We start from the raw sequence: 20,606 nt of genomic DNA on the forward strand, positions 1-20,606 counted from the left end.
TTTTTCGTCTTGCTCAGAATAATCACCTGAGAGGGCATAAATTCAAATTGAGGAAAGGTGGTTGTAGGATAGATGTGCGGAAGTTTGCCTTTAGCCAGTGGGTGGTTGATTGCTGGAACAAACTTCCATCTGTTGTTGTAGAAGCTGATAGCTTAAATAGATTCAAGGCAGAACTTGACAAACATTTGGAGGGAGGGGATGGGTGAAATAAGGGGTTTTTTTTTTTTTTTTTGGCTGATGCTATATAAGCTTGCTTTCTTGCATCATGTGCCCATGCTAATGCTAAATGCCTTGATCCTTTAACATGTTCTTTTATACGTGCACTGTCCTTTAAATTAGTATTCACTGTTGAAGCAGCGAGACCTAATTCCCGTGAATAGATAACAAACTTGGTCCTGCTTCATACTTCTTAATCATTTTCATCTTTGTTTCTGAATCAATTTTGTTTCATTTCCTATCACTGCCAGCACTTGTACTTTCTTTTGGTCCCTTTTCCTTCACCATTGTAATAAGTAAATAGGCATGAAGAGAAGATTCTGAAAATTTATTTATGTTTTTATATGGTTGAAGATTTCAGTGCAGGGGAACTCATTTCACCATAATATCATAACGTAAAAACTCACAGAATTCCAGTTATCAGTTTTATCGCAAATGCAATAAGATAGTTTACTATCCGTTTATAATAGATTGCACTAATAGAAAAGCCCAATAAACCGGAAAGTGCAAATTGTTTTTGTTTTATGGTAGTGATCTTCAGAAATGGGTTTTAGAAAAATATCACAAAGGTGTTCAAAATTGATTCTTATAATGGAATATATGATAACGATGAAGGTGTAACGCATTTCCATTATAGAAATGACATTTTAGAGAGATAAATAGCTTAGTTATATAGCAAAAATTTCAACTTCTCAGGTCTTGGAACGAATTACGAAAAAAAAAGCGATGTGTTATTGGGTTAACTTTATGATGTTTTCACAATATCTCCATTTATTCTTACGGGATGCAAAATACATTTCCATGATTTTTTTAAGTTTGCACTGGCCAGCAAAAATTTACGTAAAATCGAATTTCCTTAAGTCAAGTATTATGTAAGCTGGGGAGTGCCTGTACAGAAATAAAATTAAGTTCTCCATTTTAATTCTTAAATTAAAATTTGTAGTAATAGTTGTGGTTTGATAATTCACTAGCCATATAAAGTTAATATTATATATCCAAAGTTCTGCACATGTTTGCTGTAGTCTCAAAAAAGCATCCCCATAACAAGTAATCCCTGCAACTCTCCTTTATTTTATGAATTCGAGTTCAGTACATGTGTAAATAGCATCACTATTTATTATTGAGGAAATTTGCCTTTATGCAATTAAATTCTGTTCTGTATTAACTTTGTAAATAAAAAGGTAAAATGTTTGCACCCACGTGCAAACATTTTTACAATAACAACAATAACAATTGTTGTTATTATTGTTATTGTAAAAAAAAGTTATTGCAATATGTAGACATCTGCAGTAATGTTATTCATACATAAACAAGGGGCTATGATGAATGAATCTGAAATAATTGTGTGCTTGCATAATGAAACTGCAACTTAAAAGTTTTGCTGCAAGTTGTTTGCTACAGTGTTTTGACATGGAGAACATAACACTGAAAGAAATTCTAATGCAGTAATATCCTGACCTGGAAGTCATATGAAATCATATATGAAATATTGCATTCTGAGGGCCATTTTGACCTTATTCAACAGAACAGAGATTTCTTAAATTTTTAATATAGAAAGACGGTGGTAAAAATTACTTTCGAAAAAATCGTAGGCGAATAGGGTGGCTCGATGTGCAATAAAAAGAAGAAGAAACATAGGTATCAAATGACGAATGGTTACTTAACAAAACTTATAATTTGTGAAGTAACCATTTATCTTATAAAAGAAATAAAGAGAGAACTTGCTTGAATAACAAAGGAGAAATGAAACTTGTATTACAGTGTTATGCATTAAGCAGATATCATTTTTATTATAGTATTGCACAAAAAAGATATATAACTTACTTAAAAAATAACATAGTTACTAGTCAGTGAATAATACTCGTTATATATATAAAAAAAAGTGAGAGCTTAGGATGAAAGTGTATTTTCAATTTCTTTTACACTACACTGTCTAATTCCTAAATAAACAGGCTTATATTGATAACAGCTGATTAACTCATACAGTACTAGTGTTTTCAGGTGCGTACAAAAACCCATACCTATCTTTTCTCAAGTGATAGCTTTCATGAGATGACTGAATGGTTGAGTGCCTTCCAAACTGTTGCTTTTGGTGGCTCCAGACCTCTCTCTGGCCTTTCATTAGGTTTTCAAGATACAGGTATAGAAAAACAAGAAATTAATGAGGAAAATTTACTCTATAGCTCAATAGACGTTCGTAAGTATTATTATTATTTGTTATTCTCTGATAATGTGTTGTAAATAAACTCTCGTTGTAGTGCTTTGAGGGGAACTAGTCCCAGAGATAACTAGGACCCCTCAAAAGCACTATAACAGGACTCCTCTTTTGGGGGGGGGGGCTATTTTTCATATTTTATCAATATTTGTAAAATTAATGTAAAATTTGATGTATTAACTTGCTTTTTTTTTTGTCACTTTTATTTAATTATGTTAAAAAGAGTGAAAATTTTTCAGATTTTATTAAATTGAACTAAACATTTTGAGTATTATAAACATGATAAATGTAGTATTAATATAATAATAATGCTGTCATTAATGGAGTTCATTGACAATTCGAAAATTGTAGATCTCTTAAAGTACCATTTATAACTGACACAATATAATAGCGTAGCTTAATTTGATTTATTATGGTACTCATCTTTTTATAATCTGCATTGATGTTAGAATAAAATGGATGATAATTTTAAATTTAAGTTAGCGTGAGTAAGTTAGGATTTAAAAACAGGATTAAAATATGTGCAAGGAAGTAGAAGTGCACATCTTCGTCCTTGGTTGTCAATGTTGAAATTGGAACAGTTGAAGTTATATGGTTGAAAACAGAAGGCCAATAGCCATAACAAATGGCTTTCGTTTTACATGTCTTCAGTTGGCAATGGTAGAATGAGAGTGAACGCATGTATTTAAGAAGACCAAGTTCCCGTGATGCTCCTGGATACACGTGGGAATCTCAGGTGCATGAGATTCCAGACCAGTGCTATGTTATAGGGTAGTTTGGAATTTAATACTTGGAGAGTGGAATGGCGGCAAAACTATTCTATAACTAGGGCTTTGTATTGGAAAATTTTAAAACTGGATTTTAATTTGATAATAGGAATGGCTGAACCTACTAAGGAGGTGTGGTTGTGGGATTGAACATGTGTTGCTAATTCGGTATTGGACTGTCCCGTCCTAAAGCTATTGTAGTGGTAGTACACACATGTTTGATGTTTGATAGAACCGTATTTTGTGGTGGTGCTACGAATGTAGCAAGCATTACAGTTATGTTGACATTTTATTAAATAGGCAATATTATTCATGTCACTAATGTGGTAATTTTGTGTCTTTATATGAGTTGAATAATGAACCTAGTTTATTATAAGATGAGAATGTAAGGGTGATATCGGTACCTTTGAATAAATGACGGAATACAGTTCCACACATCACGACCTTAATAATGAACTTCAATATCTTACAAGTAAATTCATATCTAGGAAATATCCTATTCAATTAATCAAACAAACTATTATCACAGTCCAAAATAATATTAGCATGTGGTGGTGCTACGAATGTAGCAAGCATTACAGTTATGTTGACATTTTATTAAATAGGCAATATTATTCATGTCACTTATGTGGTAATTTTGTGTGTCTTTATATGAGTTGAATAATGAACCTAGTTTATTATAAGATGAGAATGTAAGGGTGATATCGGTACCTTTGAATAAATGACGGAATACAGTTCCACACATCACGACCTTAATAATGAACTTCAATATCTTACAAGTAAATTCATATCTAGGAAATATCCTATTCAATTAATCAAACAAACTATTATCACAGTCCAAAATAATATTAGCAACCCACCCAAACACATTTCCAATAATAATTCACGTATTATCCTCCCTTACCATAGTAATTTTGCCAATCAATTCCGCCATTTATTCAAAGGTACCGATATTACCCTTACATTCTCATCTTATAATAAACTAGGTTCGTTATTCAACTCATATAAAGACACACAAAATTACCACATTAGTGACATGAATAATATTGTCTACTTAATAAAACGTCAACATAACTGTAATGCTTGCTACATTGGTAGCACCACCACAAAATACGGTTCTACCAAAACATCAAACACACGTGCGTACTACCGCTACAATAGCTTTAGGACGGGACAGTCCAGCCCTTAGTAGATTCAGCCATTCCTATTATCAAATTAAAATCCAGTTTTAAAATTTTCCAATACAAAGCCCTAGTTATAGAATAGTTTTGCCGCCATTCCACTCTCCAAGTATTAAATTCCAAACTACCCCCTATAACATAGCACCGGTCTGGAATCTCATGCACCTGAGATTCCCACGTGTATCCAGGAGCATCACGGGAACTTAGTCTTCTTAAATACATGCGTTCACTCTCATTCTACCATTGCCAACTGAAGACATGTAAAACGAAAGCCACTTGTTATGGCTATTGGCCTTCTGTTTTCAACCATATATCTTCAGTTGTTCCAATTTCAACATTGACAACGAGGACGTGCACTTCTACTTCCTTGCACATATTTTAATCCTGTTTTTAAATCCTAACTTATTCACACTAATTTAAATTTAAAATTATCATCCATTTTATTCTAACATCAATGCAGATTATAAAAAGGTGAGTACCATAATAAATTAAATTAAGCTATGCTATTATAGCCACAAAACATACTGATTTGCTGCTTGTAAGTACAGTGATAAATGACTGTGCACTGAGTTTTAAAGACAGCCTTTCTACTTCAGAGCTTCAAGTTAAATATGAAATAAATCAATATGTGCACTAGAAACAATTTCTATGAAGTAACAAATTGCACTAGAAACAATTCCTAGAATTAGTCATTAAATGCACATCATCTCATGGGGCACTCTTTTTCTTCTCACCCCATGGCCAGAAGAAAAGAGCATTGAAAGTGGGAGAGTGCTATAAGCAGAATCATTATAATGGATTTCAAGGCTGCCATAGCCAAGTAGTTAAGCACAAGGGTACATAAGCACACGTGCTTTGAGTGGCTGTGATTCGAGCCTGCCTGATTACTAGTAAAATGCAGTGCTATTTCTTGTATTCTGTCTATTTGTGAACTCCTCTGACCATGTAGTTGTCCTGGAGTATAAAGAGAAAATTTTAATTAATTTTTTTACTGTATTTTTTAAGTTGTATCAACTAGGATTATATTTTCAGGTTACTTCAGTGTAGGGACAGCTTTGATTTTTTTTTTTTTGCATTAAACACGAGTGATGTCATGTAGTTAACAATATTTACTTAGCTCTGTGATGAATATCCACAGTGTTGAACATACAAAAGACAAATGGATAAGGCAAATGGGCAGATTCATTTGGTTACACAGAAAAGGAGAAAGCATGCTTGTATTGAGAACTGTAAAGGAATACCATGTATGCAGTGAACCAAATTTTGTGCTCAGTTTTCCATAGAAATATTTGTACCCTACCATGCAAAATATGTGGACATACAAAAAGATAGAACAAAGTTAATTAAAATTTTGGAGGAATAACATCACATTAATTTCATATATTGTACATTCTAAATATCATACCTCATAAGCTAGCATATGATCAAAACAGTCATTCTTCTGCATGGTAAAAATGGGTAAAGATTCGGAGTCCCATCTAAATATTTTTATAGGCTTTTTTTTTCTTTTTTTCCCCCCCATACTTGGTTAATTTAGCTGGTCTCGGGCAAGAGTTTCATGGTTTTCATCTATCATTATCATCAGCCATTTTCAATCCACTGCAGGATGAAGGCCTCTCCAGCAACTTTCCAGTTCCTTCTGTTTTGTGCAGAGGCCATCCATTTACTACCCACAAACTTGTGAATTTCATCTATCCATCTCCGTTGTTGTCTTCCAGGTTTTCTTCTAGCTCCTCTTGGGTACCATTCTGTTATTTTCTTTGTCCATCTGTCATCATGTCTTCGAGCTATCTGTCCTGCCCAAGACCATTTTAGTTCTTTAGTTTTGATAAGAATGTCCTTCACTTGAGTTTGCTGCCTAATCCATGTGTTTCTCTTCTTATCTAACAGTCTGATTCCCAATATAATTTGTTCCATTCTTCGCTGTGTAGTTCTCAGCTTCTCTTCCATTCTTTTGGTGAGTGCCCAAGTTTCACTTCCATAAGCCATGGTGGGGAGAATACATTGGTTGATTATTTTACGTTTCAGACAAATTGGGATATTGCTCCTCAGTATGTGACTATATTTCCTGAATGCTATCTATCCAAAATTTATTCTTCTCCTGACTTCCAGCCATTTATCATTATTACAGCTAATGACTTGTTCCAGATAAGTATATGACTCTACCTTTTCAATTACTGCTCCTTCAATCATTATATCCCTTTCTGTGGCATACTTGTTCATCATTACTTTTGTTTTAGCCATATTCATCTTTAGTCCAAAACAGATTGGACTAAAGATGCATAACTGATTAAGATTTTCCTCTAATTCTTTGGGGTCTTTGCGGATGACATTGTGGCTTATGACCACAATGTCATCCGCAAATCCTAAGTGGTTTAGGTACTCTCCATTTACATTGACTCCTTTCTGCGACCAGTCTAATCTTCTGAAAGCTTCTTCAAGGGCAGCAGTAAACAACTTCGGAGAAATTGTCTCCTTGTCGAACTCCTTTCTCAATTTTAAATTTACTACTGTCTTTGTCTAGTCTAATAAAGGAGGTAGCATTCTCATATATTTTCTTCAAAATCATAATATATGGGGTATCACACTCAGTGTTGCCATTTTAGCGGTTTTCCCGCTAGTTTTAGCGGAATTGCTTCAGGTTTAGCGGATAAAAGTATGAAATAGCGGATAGCGGATTTTTTAGCGGGAAGAGTATAAATGTTTAGCATTTTATGTATTTTGGCAATGTAACATTTATATTAAGAAATATTAAATTAATTGTTCAATTAATTATTTAATTAACAATAAAAATAATTCATAATTGAAATAGTAGGGATATCATATTTCATAGTTTGTTTTTTTATAAAGCGAAGAATCCGTTTTATATTATTCTGGATTTCCCTGAGGAGAACCCCAACAATTTGACGTAGTTACGCTCGCGGTCAAACGACCTGATCATTGGGTCATAGCTTTAAATTGTTGAATCAAATCTAAAAATGTGGAAAAAATTCTAATGACGCCTTTTTTTGAAACAGCGAAGGAATGGCATTGGATAATTTTTCTTCGTCGTATTTGTTTGGCTTCCAAGAAATGCGATCCGAATTACCGACATCTCTTTCAACGTTTCTAATAACCACAGAGCAATAAGTAATAAGAGTAATAAGTAATAATTATTTCTAATAACTACAGTGTAATAATATCTTAGTATAGTCAGTCCTTGTATTGCACGATAGTTGTATTCCTAGAAACCCTCGTGCAATGCAAAATCGTGCCTTTAGTAAATCCACCAGCCGACAAAATCAATTCAAATATTTATACAGTGTACAGTGCCATAAACGATGGTGCAGATCCGAAAAAGATAGTTCATTCGTGTCAAACAAGGTGGTTATCCATTGAAGTTCCTATAACAAGAATTTTAGAACAGTATATTGAATTAAAAGCCCATTTTGAAATAACTCGTTTGCCTGACAAATGTTATACTGCAGAACTTCTTTATTCAATGTTCAAAGATGAAAGTAATTTAGCATATCTTTTATTTTAAAACCTATCTTATCTGAAGTACAAAGAGTAAACAAATCTTTTGAATCAAATACTGCCGATCCTACATTATTACTACATGATTTAAACATGCTATTTTCGATGATTGCCAATAAAATGTTTTTACCAAATACACATATTGAAAGGATAGAAGAGGACATTAATAATTATTTATACCCTAAGCCATATTTAGGTTACCAATTTGAAAGAAAAATAAATGAATTAATAATGAATAAACTTATCACAACAACAACAGGCAACAGTATATAAACATTACTCTCGTTAAATGGGAAAACATCAACAATACAATGAAGTTTTGGTCAGAAGTTTCGAAATATCGAGATGCAAGCGATAAAAATCCATTTAAAGAAATTATCGAATTTGCATTGGGAATTTTAATTTTGCCATTATCCAATGCAGATGTGGAAAGAATATTCAGCAACTTAAATCTAGTAAAAAACAAAACACGCAACAGAATGAGTGTTGGCACGGTTAATGCAATCTTATCAGTACGATACGGCTCAAAAGAGTTGAAAAGTGTTGTAAAAATTATGTTTTACCTGAAGAAGTGCTTCGCAAAATAGGTACACAAGAAGCATATGATGAGGAGGTATTGAATTTCGAAATTAATTTAGATTTTTAAATATTGATTTTATATTACAAACAGTTATATATTATATATTTTTATATTACAAACAGTTATAGTTATATAAATAACTATTTATATATACTATTTGTTTGTTTTTATTCACTACAAAGTACAAACAAAGAAAATTTAAAAAATTTGGCGGGTCAAGTGCTAAAAATAGCGGATTTTGAGTATGCGGCTAGCGGGAAATATTATTAAGAGTTGGCAACACTGATCACACTTTGTCTTTCCAGTGCCTGAAACACATTGCCTTATGCTGTATAGAGTCAAATGCCAGGCATAATGGTGTTTTATATTCATTTGCTTTCTCCATTAGCTGTGATATTACGTGAAGGTGATCCATATTTGAGAATCCTGTCCTAAAGCAAGCTTGCTCTTTCGGTTGATTCTCATCAAGAAATCCAAGTATGTGATATCAAAATTATTTTTGGCATTCAGTTCCTTTGTGACCACATCAGTATCCAATCATATTGGTCAGACAAGGCCTTCCTTTAACAAACCAATGCTGTGTTTTAACTATTACTGTAGTCTTGTCTAAATGATCCTGCAATGCTTCTTTAACCAGTGATTACATTATTTTCCCTGGAACACAAGTTAAACTAACAGTTCTATAGTGAACCACGTTTTGTGAACCCCCTTTGTGAATTGGTGATATATTTTCACACCTCCAGTCCCTGTGGACCTTCCATGAGTCCAAGGAAGCTCTCATAATTACGGCTAAGGGTTTGCTTACTTCCTTTGCTGCCTCCGTTAATATAACTGGATAGATCCCGTGCACCCCAGGTGCCTTTTTTTATGTTTAATTTTAACAATTTCTCCTCCACTTTGCTCTCAGTTGTTGTACATAAAAGTAAAACACCACTGTACATAAAAGTAAAACGATTAAACATTCTTTTCAAACAAAGAGACGAAGGTATAATGAAAGTTTCAGAATTTTGATTAATACTTGTTAGTATTTATGTATTTTTTGATATATGAAATAATCATATCAATTTGTCATTACTAAATACAATAAAGTTATATACTTTCGTAAAAAAAGGAATACTTTTTTATTTCTTAAATTGTGATGTATCTGGATGTGATAGAAAAAAATCTAAGTCATATTTAAAATCGCAGCAACATATTTCGGCAGTAGGATCTATTGAAATTCAAACCCCAGTGAACAAACTTAAATTTGTAAACTAGTGTAATTTGTCCAATAATTCATTAATAAGGTGGAAGTTCATTCCAAGAGCTGATTACTCATCAGCATTTAGTTTCTTTTACACTTCGATTAGGGTACTTTGCAGATTCCTAATTTCTAAAGACTGCAATTTACAGAACCCCAGTCTTTCTTGGTAAGAATATATCCTCTTGTACCCCCAACTAATCTTGTTGCCCTTTGCTGCACACTTTCCAACTAATCTATGGCCTTCCTAAAATGAGGTTTTAAACCCTATATGTAGTCTAACCATTGCTGCATATGAGGTGAACACCTCTTTGTTCCTGCCTGCAAAGTTTGTTTGCCAATGATAGAGCCTCATGAGCTGTTCTAGCAGCATGTTTAGCATGAATTTTTTTTTTTTTAAATGTGCTGGACTTTACAGAGTTAATTATAATAGTTTTAATGGTAAAACTCTTTAGTGATAATAATTTTTTTGCAGAAAACTCCTTAGGTAATAGTAGTTTTCGCAGCAAAAATTAATGATTAATAAAGTTTTAAAATAAAACTCTGAAAGTACTAAATTTATTAAAAATAAAGATGCAATATGTAAAATGAATTTACAATAAAATCAGAATCTCTGATATTGTCATCAGTTTGTAGTTAGCTATAATGAAATGTAATTCTTGACACAATAAAAAAAAAAATTAAGACATCATATATGGAACTAACTACTCTTGAGCTTGTTTTGAAAGCCATAGTCCTTTAAAGTTTGGCCCAGCAGAAGAGAGAATATGGTCTTAAGAAATGAGTAGGAAACTGAAATAATCATATGAACTGTAGAATCAGGAATTGAAAAAAAAAAAAAAAAAAAAACCCATTACCAAATTTTTCTTGTTAATTCCCATAATTTTCTCACAAACCTCAGTTTTATTTTTTTCTCTTTCATGTGTGTACTTTTTTTGCATTGTTGTATTAAGCCCTTTTGAATTAGAACATGAATATAATTAGATGAACTCACTTAATGCATTATGTAATATAGTGTTTTATGTAATACATAAATCATGTACATTATTCCTGTATTAAATACAGGAATAAAATAAATACAGATATAATGGTTGAAATACTTGTTAAACTAATTAATCTCAAATAATATAGGGAATACAGTACAAATTTGTCAGCCCACTTTTCTTGACCCACTCTGGGACCACCAGTTCTATTCTGTGTGGTCGGGATATTGATTTTAAATCCACACACTGACTAGACAGATTGGGGGCTGTTTATATGTTATGTACGAAGTGTGGCATTAAAGTTCCTGGACTGGTGAAATAAAAAGAACACAAAGTGAAGGAACTCAGAAATGGTTTTATTCAAAATAATCACCACCTGATATTGAATGCACTCTTTACACCATTCTAAAGTTCCTGAAAAGAGTCAGCAAAGGCATCCAAAGAGATGATGTTCAGTTTGGCGGTTATGTCTTTCCTTTCTCTCAAAATTGTGGCCTCACTCAAGAAATACACTTTGATTGTCTTAGAAGCACCATTGACTCTCACCCCTTCAGGTACAAATCCTTGAGAGTCGCACCCTGTTTGTCAAAAAAGATTATCAGCATCACCTTGATCCTGGACTTTCTGTAAATGAAACTTGTTGGTTATGATTTTGAAGTCCAATGCATGCTCTGACACTTTGTCCCTAGGTCGTACTGAAACACCCATTGCTCATCTCCAGTGATAATACAATTGAGGAAATTAGGATTGTCTTGATAAGTCTGCAATTTGCAGATTTATCAAGACAATGGAGTCTTCACATCTCTTCGTTGCTTCTCCTCATACATGAGACTGTGCAGCACAAATTTTGCACAGACCTGTGAAAAGAGATTGTCAAATGACAATCTCTTTTCACAATATCCCAAACCTCTTTGCACTCTATCTTCATTTTGAGAAGTTGACGGACACCCACTTCTTGAATCAAGTTTGAACTAATTTAGATACACTGGTATGACTTAACATTTCATCACCATAGTTTTTAACCATTTATGGTGATGAGATTAACATTTCATACATTTCTGTTACAGATTTTCCCAGTTTAAAGTAAAATTTGACATTTGTTTGTTGCTCCATTAAAAAATTGTTACACAGCATGTTAAAGCTATTAATGAAACTGGTTGTTACTTGAAACCTGTCAGTTTACTGGACAATCTCTGTACCACCATCTGTTAGAGGAATTTTGAACTACAACATACCAGTTCCATTTATTTTCAAACTCATCGAATATGACTGTGCCAATCTGGGAACTTTATTGCCACACCTCATATGTAAAAGTATTGTGGGCTAATTTTCATATTGCATGTATGAAAAAAAGTTTTGGAATACCACATTCTGGCTCATGCATAGTCAAGTGTGCATGAGTCAGAATGTAGAATGGCAATGGAGATGTGCTGCTTTCTTATTAGGTTGGTTACCTTATAAACTGGCCACTCAGTGTATATTGAAGACAAGTGGTCATTCTGTACGACATGACAAATTTTTTCCAAAATGACTAAATCCATGAAAAGCTTGTTCCATATGCTGAAAATACTGTGTTTCAGAAAACTAACCCTTTTTCATAGTGTGCACATGAATTTATGTTTTCAGGGTGTGGGCTCTGTGGGGGGAGTTACCTAACGTAGGTATTTGCATTTTCAAATAGTGTCAGTTAACATAAAAAAAAGCCTTAATCTTCTGTTATGTGCTGCCATCTCTTATGTGTTTCCAACAATAGTAGATAGTTTCAGAGAAATAGCTGCTTCGAAAATCAAAACAAGAGATCACATCTCTCAGCTACTGTTGTTCACTTTTGGTCTAAAAATGCTTTAATTCTGTGGAATTCAGATCTTGAAGTAATATCCTTAAGTATGGATATCCCTAATATCCATACTTAAGGATAAAAAAATATATATATTCATTTATGGATTCCACAGTGAGAAAATTCATTACCACGAGCCCACATTCAGAAAACTCATTAATTGAAAGAGTTAAAAAAAAAAAAAAAAAATTTACACCAACAAATTTTGCACACTATTCCATTATCACAGCCATAAGGGAAAGGACTAGTTAGTTATTTTAGTTTTTAGGAGCATTAGCAACTAAGGCCATATTGCTCCAGGAATATGTGGTGGTCATTCCCTGACCTTTCTGCATCCTCCATATTTGTTGGTGACGGGCTCGAACCCCGGTCTAATCAAGAAGCGTGTGCTACGCACTGCTGCTCCTTCCCACCTGGCTACGGAGATGCCGGGAAAGGACTAAAGCAGTAGCATATATGCTTATACAGTATATGCAGTGGAACAGTAAACATGTGACAAAATCATATTGCATTACCATATTAGATAATGGGGTGATACCATAATTCATGATTGCTGAATATGAGAAATGAACAAACTTTTGTCTTTTAGCCTATTACAATAATCTCCCAATTTGCACTGCACCCTTCAAATGGTATATAAATCAAAGTTAGGAGCAGTTTTTCCATACACATAATGATATGAATGGATATGGCTTTTCCCCCCCCTTTCCTTTTTGTATATCTTTTTTGTAATATAATTGATGCATTATTTATTTAATGCATACAATTGTACTTTATTTTATATTTCATACAACATGTATCGTGCAGTACAGTATCATGTTTTATGTAGGGCTGGCTTAAGGCACGATCGAGTGGTTCCCTCGAACAGGGTGCCAAAATGCCCCGAAAATTCACTGATTTGCTGTAAATTTCAAGTCTGAGAGGGTGCACCAAAAAATTTTGCACAGGGTGCTGATAGATCTGGGGTCACTTCTGGTTGTATGGTACAACTGTTGATAAGCTCATTTGCCAAAATCTTTGTTGCCTGATCCCAAGTTTATACAGCATTTATTTATTATAAATTTTCTTTCTGAAATTATCTCATTGTAATAATGCTGTACAATAAAAATAATTGAAATTAAAAAGCACTTCACCTTTGCAAAGTTTACAATCTGTTTGATTCTAAATTTTTTTTTTTGATTGATTACATCCTCTCTTGTACTATAAAAACAGTCACGCCCCACCAGTTCAGTTATCCCAATCTAGCAGTCTGCACGCACACACACTTCAGAATTCAGGTAAGCCTTTCCAAAATCTTACTTATTCAATAATCCTCCTTTAGATTTTAGTTCCATATCCCCCACTTCAGAGTTAAATTAACATAATTTTCTGTATGTTTATTGTGCACCTTTCTATAATGCCAGGTGGCCCTCGTGTTTTCCAAATTTAAATTGAAATCTTCTCAATATTACCCGTGGACAATTTCTCATAAAATATTCTTTGTAATTTCAGAAAGAATTTAATTTAAAGTAATTAATCTTAACTTAATGCCAATATTGTATTAAAATTCATTAATGTAACTTCATAATGCAATTCTGTTCTATCCCTATAATTGCTAATTTGATTTCTTTCATGTTTTAACTTCCTCTGTAGGTCTGAAGACAGTGTTCAGTTGAGCCTCAAAACGCTGCCAAAATATTAAGTGTAAATTGATGTGATTCGCTTTAATAATCATTTTTAATTTCCTTTAAATCATAGTTAATGGCTGACCAGTTCTATCTTTCTTTCCTCTGTTAAACTCGGCAGTTCCTTATTCATCTAACTCAGCATTCTCCTTGTGTTATATTTTCTTAAAACTCTGTACATATATACCTGCATTCTTCCTACCCAGTCTTCCCTGTTGATAGAGGCCATGTAGCACCTTAATCTGTTATAGACCTGAAATTAAAATCCCTGCCTTTTATTTTAACAAGTGCCACCTTACTCGTTATCAACCACTTTAGCATTCCATGATCATACCCCAGAAAGGATTTCTGTACTGTTGGCCCTAATATCATCAGAATCAAGTGACAAATTCCAGAATATTCTTGTCCCTAGTACTTCTATTAACACTACTACCTAATGTAGTAGTAGTGGTAGTAATGGAGGCATGTGTTGCCAGAAAGCAAGTGTATGAAAAAAAAAAAAAAAAAAACAATTTCACATATCCATTCCCTCTAAAAGTTTGTCCAGTTCGTCCTTGAATTTATTTAAGTTATCAACTTCCACAACAACAGATGGAAGTTTGTTCCAACAATTAACCACCTGCTGGCTAAAGGCAAACTTCCACACATCTATTCTACAACTGTCTTTCCTCAATTTGAATTTATGGCCCCCTCGGGTTCTTAATCTGAGCAAGCGGAAGAATCCCATCACAATTTAGTGTGCTCAAACCATTCAAGGCCTTATACACCTCAGTCAGATCACCTCACAGGTGTCTAATCTCCAGCCACTGCAATTTTCAGAACTTAAGCCTTTCTTGGTAAGACAACCTCTTCATTCTCCTCACCAATCTTGTTGCCCTTCTCTGTACACACTCAAGCAACTCAACATCATCTAAAATGAGGCCTCCAGACCTGTATGCAGTATTCAAGGCGTGGCCTGACCATTGCCTTATGCAAAGGGATAATCACTTCCTTTTCCCTACTTGCAAAATTCCTGTATATCATTGACAATACCCCATGACCTGCTCTAACAGCCTGTCTGCACAATTACTCCCAGATCTTTTTCATTTTCTACCACCCTAAGTGTAGTACCACTCAGTTGGTTTGTTTCTGTGTGATTACTTCTATCCATATGTGGTACTTTGCATTTGTCAATGTTAAACATCAGTTGCCATTTCTCAGCCCATCTACTCAAATTTTCTAGATCCTGTTACATTGGCACACTGCCATTACTGTCATTAACAATCCTGCCAACTTTTGTATAATCTGCAAACTTTGACATTAAGCATGATATACCTTCATCAATATCATTGACAAATATACAAAACAACAGTGGGCCCAACACCGAACCATGGGGGGGAGAAACTCCATTAATAACATTAGTCCACAAAGAGCAGTGCCCATTGATTACCACTCTGCCTTCTCCCACTCAACCACCCTTTTATCCATTGTAGCAACTTACCCTTAACACCATACTGCTACAATTTGTACAGTAGTCTTCCATGCACAACAGTGTCAAAAGCTTTCCTAAAATCCAAGTATATGATATCTTCTTTTGATGCCATCTCCTATTGGAGGTTGGCGATCACCATGTTGTACTTCTTTCTGTCTTGGACAAGATGAAATACTAGCGATGGTGATTATTCTTGGGAAGCACCGATATGATATCAAAATTATTTGTTGCATCCTATTCCTTTGTAACCACATCATAGTTCCAATCAAATTTGTCAGACAAGACTTTTCCTTAACAAACCCATGCTTTGTCTGAATTATTACTGCAGTCTAGTCTAGATGATCCTGCAGTGCATCTTTAACCACTGACTCTATTATTTTCCCCGGAACAGATCTGTAATTACTCGTGTCACCCTTAGGTCCCCCTTTGTGAATTGGGGATACATTTGTGCATCTCTGGTCCTTGGGGACTTACCCTGAGTCCAAGGATGCTCTCATAATTATGGCTAAGGGGTTTCTTACTTCCTTTGCCACCACCTTTAATATAACTGGATAGATCCCATCTGCCCTTCTTATGTTTAACTTCCTCCATAATAATCATCTCTATCAGACAATCATTGCTGGCTGTCATAAAACCTGAAAAATATTTTATTCTCAGTATTTAAGTGGAATTTATAAAAACAGAAAAAAATTTTTTTTATAATCAATGCTTTTTTTATTAATATGTGTCTTTCTTATGTTAGCTGAGGTCTATCCTGTGAAAGCAATGGAGACAGAAGCTACCATTCGTTGTGCTCTTAGTGGAGAATATCATCTAGTAATAACTGCCATTAGTATTTCTCTTGCTGAAGAATGGTCTCAGAATCGTACTGGGAAAGTAGTTTTTACTTGGCCCTACCGACACATACGTCGCTATGGATGCAGTAAAGATAGTTTCTCATTTGAAGCTGGGAGGAAATGTCCCTCTGGTGAAGGTCTCTTTACTTTTTCAACTAAAGATGGGAGTACAATATTTCAGACAGTTGATGCAAATGTTAATTCTCTAAAAGCTTCCCAAAATGATGCAGTTCCTGGAAGTCCTAGTCCAGGAATTGATAAAACATCTTCCACCTTTTTTGGAAGGCAGTCAGTTCTCTCATCTGAAGATCCACTGATGAAGCAAGATTCTTTGAGGGAAGATAAAAAAACATTGTCAGAGCCTCCATTTAGTGGGGATAAAAATTGTGAAGAATCAGCATGTGCAAAATCTTTAAATAGAAGAAATATAAAACTACCTGAGGAGGAGAAAGTTGCAGGGAAACAGAATCCTCCTGTTAGTAAGCCACCAAGAAAAACCAAATTAAAGCAAGATGAAAAGATCCCTGTACCTCAAGAATCAGTAGTAAATGTTTTGCACATGGCAAAATATAGCAATATTTTTATAGGGGATCATCTTTACGAAGATCCTGGTGAACTTGAAAAAGTAGCTTCCAAACCTCAAGACTGCAGCGAAGTTCTGTATGATGAGCCAGAAGAGCGTATTGAAGCTTGGAAAACTCTCGGCAGAGATATTGGTGAAGAAATTCCAAAAAATGCTTCAAAAGGTGAACCCCTTTATGCAGTTTTAGAAGAAACTGCAAGTATCCAAGACATTGCCTCAGTTTGCCTTCTAACCGATAAAGTAAGTGATGTTTGCCTTCATGTTGAAGAGATTTCTGCGTCTGTTTTACCACAGCATCCCATAACAGGAAACACAGGTATTCAGCAGCCACCTACTGAATCACATAGATGTGATCATTTAAGATACCAGGCATCAAACTTTGTTAGCCCAGCTTTAGATTCACAAAATGTTTATGGCAAATTGTTGCCAACCAAAGTTTCCAAAACAGTATGTCCACCAACAACTGTTTCTGAACCAGCATATACAAATGTTGCAAAATGTGCTTCTGTGGATTTGAAAAAAACAGAAAGTCTGTCTACCATGGAAGGGAGTACAGAAGAAAAGTTTAAGCCAAATGATTATATGAATGTGAATGTAGCTGCTGGTATCTTTATACCATGTAAAGAAGGCACTGTAAGTGAAAATAATCCGCATCATTTTTTGCATAATGATGTAGAATATGCTCAAGTGTTTAAAAAATTGACCAAGAATTAAGCACTTTTATTTTGATATGTTTTAATTATAATATACACCCTGGCCAAAAAAAAATACAAACCTTTATTCAGTATCGAACAGGCCACCTTTGCCTCGAATAACAGCAAGTGTGGGTGTGGCATAGGTTCAATAAGGTGTTTTATGCGTTTTGGTCTAATTGTAACCATTCTTCCAGCAAAATATCGCATAGCTGTGATAGAGTTGAAGGAAGAGGACATCGTTGCCAAATAGCACTCTCTCTCTCTCCAGAATATCCCACATTCTCAATAGAATTGAGATCATGATCATCACTTGGGGATAAAAGTGTAACATTGTAGGGTGCAGTCGATCTAATACAAAATTCAGGTATCTCCTGGATGACATTTGACCTTTCACCAGTATCAATGTACCCAGTCTGTGCCAACAAAATATTTCCCATACCACCTCCAGACACTTGGGTTGTCTTAACAAGGCAAGCAGGGTCCATTGCTTCATGAGGTTCTCGCCATACTCTCTACCTATTATCAGTGCAAAACAGTGTATAGTGATTTGTCTGACCACATGACTTTCTTCCATTGTTGCACTGTCCAATCATAATGTTCTCTGCCCTCTGCAAGTGAATTCTTCTGTTTTCTCTGAAACAAGTGGCTCCTAATGGGCAAGTGACTACAAATACCCAGTTTCTTCAATTCCCCGTGCATAATATGGGTTGAAATAGGGTAGTTCTGGGCTTAGTTGAATTCAGATGTTACTTGCTGCACACTGGATATCCTATTTTTCTATACAGTCTTCTTTAGAATATGATGGCTTTGCTGTTAAAGTTATTTTTCTGTCACATTTACACCTTTGAGATGGATGTGCTTGAGAAACCAGTTATGTTTGTTTCGTTTCTTGAATCATGGCGCCTGTTAAAATGTTCACCCACAATAAGACCTTTTTCAAAGTCTGATAGATTTTTTCCCCCCCATTCTGGCTTCAGGTTTAGCTGTCAAACAGCCTGTCTTTGTACCCAAATGAGGCAATACATCCTATCCACGTGTCCCACTTTGCCTTGAATTTATTTACATTTCTTCTGTCTGTGACAATCTTATTACAAGGGTTCGTATTTATTTTGGCCAGTGTATGTATTTAACTATCCAGACTGCCCAGCCATCAAGCATTTTTTTTAATTATTAATAAAATTCATGGACAACAGTTATTCCTTGTCACAAAATGGTGCACAAAGTGCCATTTTGTTTTATTTAAAACTCTTTTACTTGACTGAAAAATAATCCACTTTTTTTTTTTTTTTTTTTTTGAGATTCAGGCTTGTAATTTTTTAATGCACTGTTTTTATAAGGTTCTTAAAAATGTGCTCCACCCCAAATACATTTTTAAATTGAAAATGCAATAACCATAAACTGAAAAATGCAGAAAGATCAAGGAGATTAAACCTCAGTGATATTAAACATGTGATGTGATGAATGATTTTTAAATAAGTGGGGCATGGCTGTTTGAGTGGTTAATTGCAAGGACTTATTACAATTTTAAACTTGGAATATACAGGTAAATATTTAGAATTTACATGTGTAATTTAAACCAAAGAATTATAATTACTTAGTACTTTATAAGAAAACTTTTTTTTAAAGAAAACTTGTTATAAAAATAAAGTGCAACAAAAAAAGTTTTGTTCTTTTGATAAATATATTGCATTTATGGAATTCATGTAATGGTACTCTGCTTCAAATTATTTGTATTTTACGTTATTTTGTTGTATTGTGTAAAAAGCAAACTTTATGAAACCAACATGATACTACTGCTTTTGTTTATATTCCACTAATGTTCCTCTTTAACGTACTTAGCAGTTATAGTGATGTTGCCTCTAGTCGTTTATTTAAAGTTTTGTTGTTATAGAAAATTTAAGAAAACTGTGCATTTACAGTTTTTGGCATTACCTATTACATATATTTATTACTTTATGTGCTAAGGAGTCTAAATATTTGATACCAGAAAAGTATTTTATAAGAATAAAAACATTGTATTATTTTTGAGCATTTGTGAAAATAAATCAATGTGATACATCCATACTATTTGTTTCTATTTTGTGAATACATAGAGCTTTATTATGAATTCAAGCATAAAGATATAATAGTTGCATAACATATTCATTTCAATTGCGAGATGACATTAATTTCATCTCGGCTAGGTACTTTTTGAAAGTTGTATCATATGCACAAACACCAATGGATTCAGCCCAAAGAAGCATTGCTTTTCTTAGTAAAGTAACTTTAAATTTATCTTGTTTTTGTTAAATAGTTCAAATGTTGTCTTCTGTGACAGTATACTGGGTTAGTGACTTTTCTCCTTTGGAGCAGTTTTGGTTTCGAATCATATCAAACAAATTTTGTTTCTGTAATAAGGATTGTAGCTGGCTTATCTCAGATAGACAGAGGAAGACAGGAAACGAATACTCAGTTTACTATACATGATATTGGCCTTGACAATATTACATTAGTAGCTGTGCAGCAAAGAATCATTGATTTGAAATTTGCTGGACTATGTCCAATGAATTTTGTTTTTAGAAGCTGAAATTGCCTTGCACATGTTATGAAACACCTATGTTCATTAGAGACAGTTGTAAAGAAAAAAAAAAAAAACGAATTTTCCTGACATAATGCAAAAGTATGTAGGTTAATTTAGATGTTTAGTCCTGTATGAATATTTCTCATTGATATTATTTCTCTCCTAGTCAGCAATGCTACATATAACCTAAAAATACATGCATGATATTCAATTTTTTTTTTTTTAACCTTTTAGAAGCATATAACTTTGCTGCAATTAGTTA

At 34.0% G+C, this 20,606-nt stretch overlaps 1 protein-coding gene across 2 annotated transcripts in view; it reads left to right on the forward strand.

Moving 5' to 3' along the window:
• The window catches only part of LOC150087278 (uncharacterized), a 54,237-nt gene extending 35,613 nt beyond the window's left edge, over nt 1-18,624 (forward strand). The window contains exons 3-4 of one of the 2 annotated variants that reach the window (XM_090371107.1): nt 2,218-2,413; nt 16,413-18,624. In XM_090371107.1, the coding sequence (XP_090227233.1) occupies nt 2,218-2,413; nt 16,413-17,803 (1,587 nt within the window). In that variant the 3' untranslated portion in view covers nt 17,804-18,624. The remainder of the gene's footprint in view (nt 1-2,217; nt 2,414-16,412) is intronic. The other variant, XM_090371108.1, reaches the window with a different exon arrangement.
• Nucleotides 18,625-20,606: the final 1,982 nt, after the last annotated feature.

Source organism: Mastigoproctus giganteus, chromosome 4 (genome assembly GCF_048544385.1).
Source record: "Mastigoproctus giganteus isolate SK-2022 chromosome 4, ASM4854438v1, whole genome shotgun sequence".
Taxonomy (NCBI): Eukaryota; Metazoa; Arthropoda; class Arachnida; order Uropygi; family Thelyphonidae; genus Mastigoproctus; species Mastigoproctus giganteus.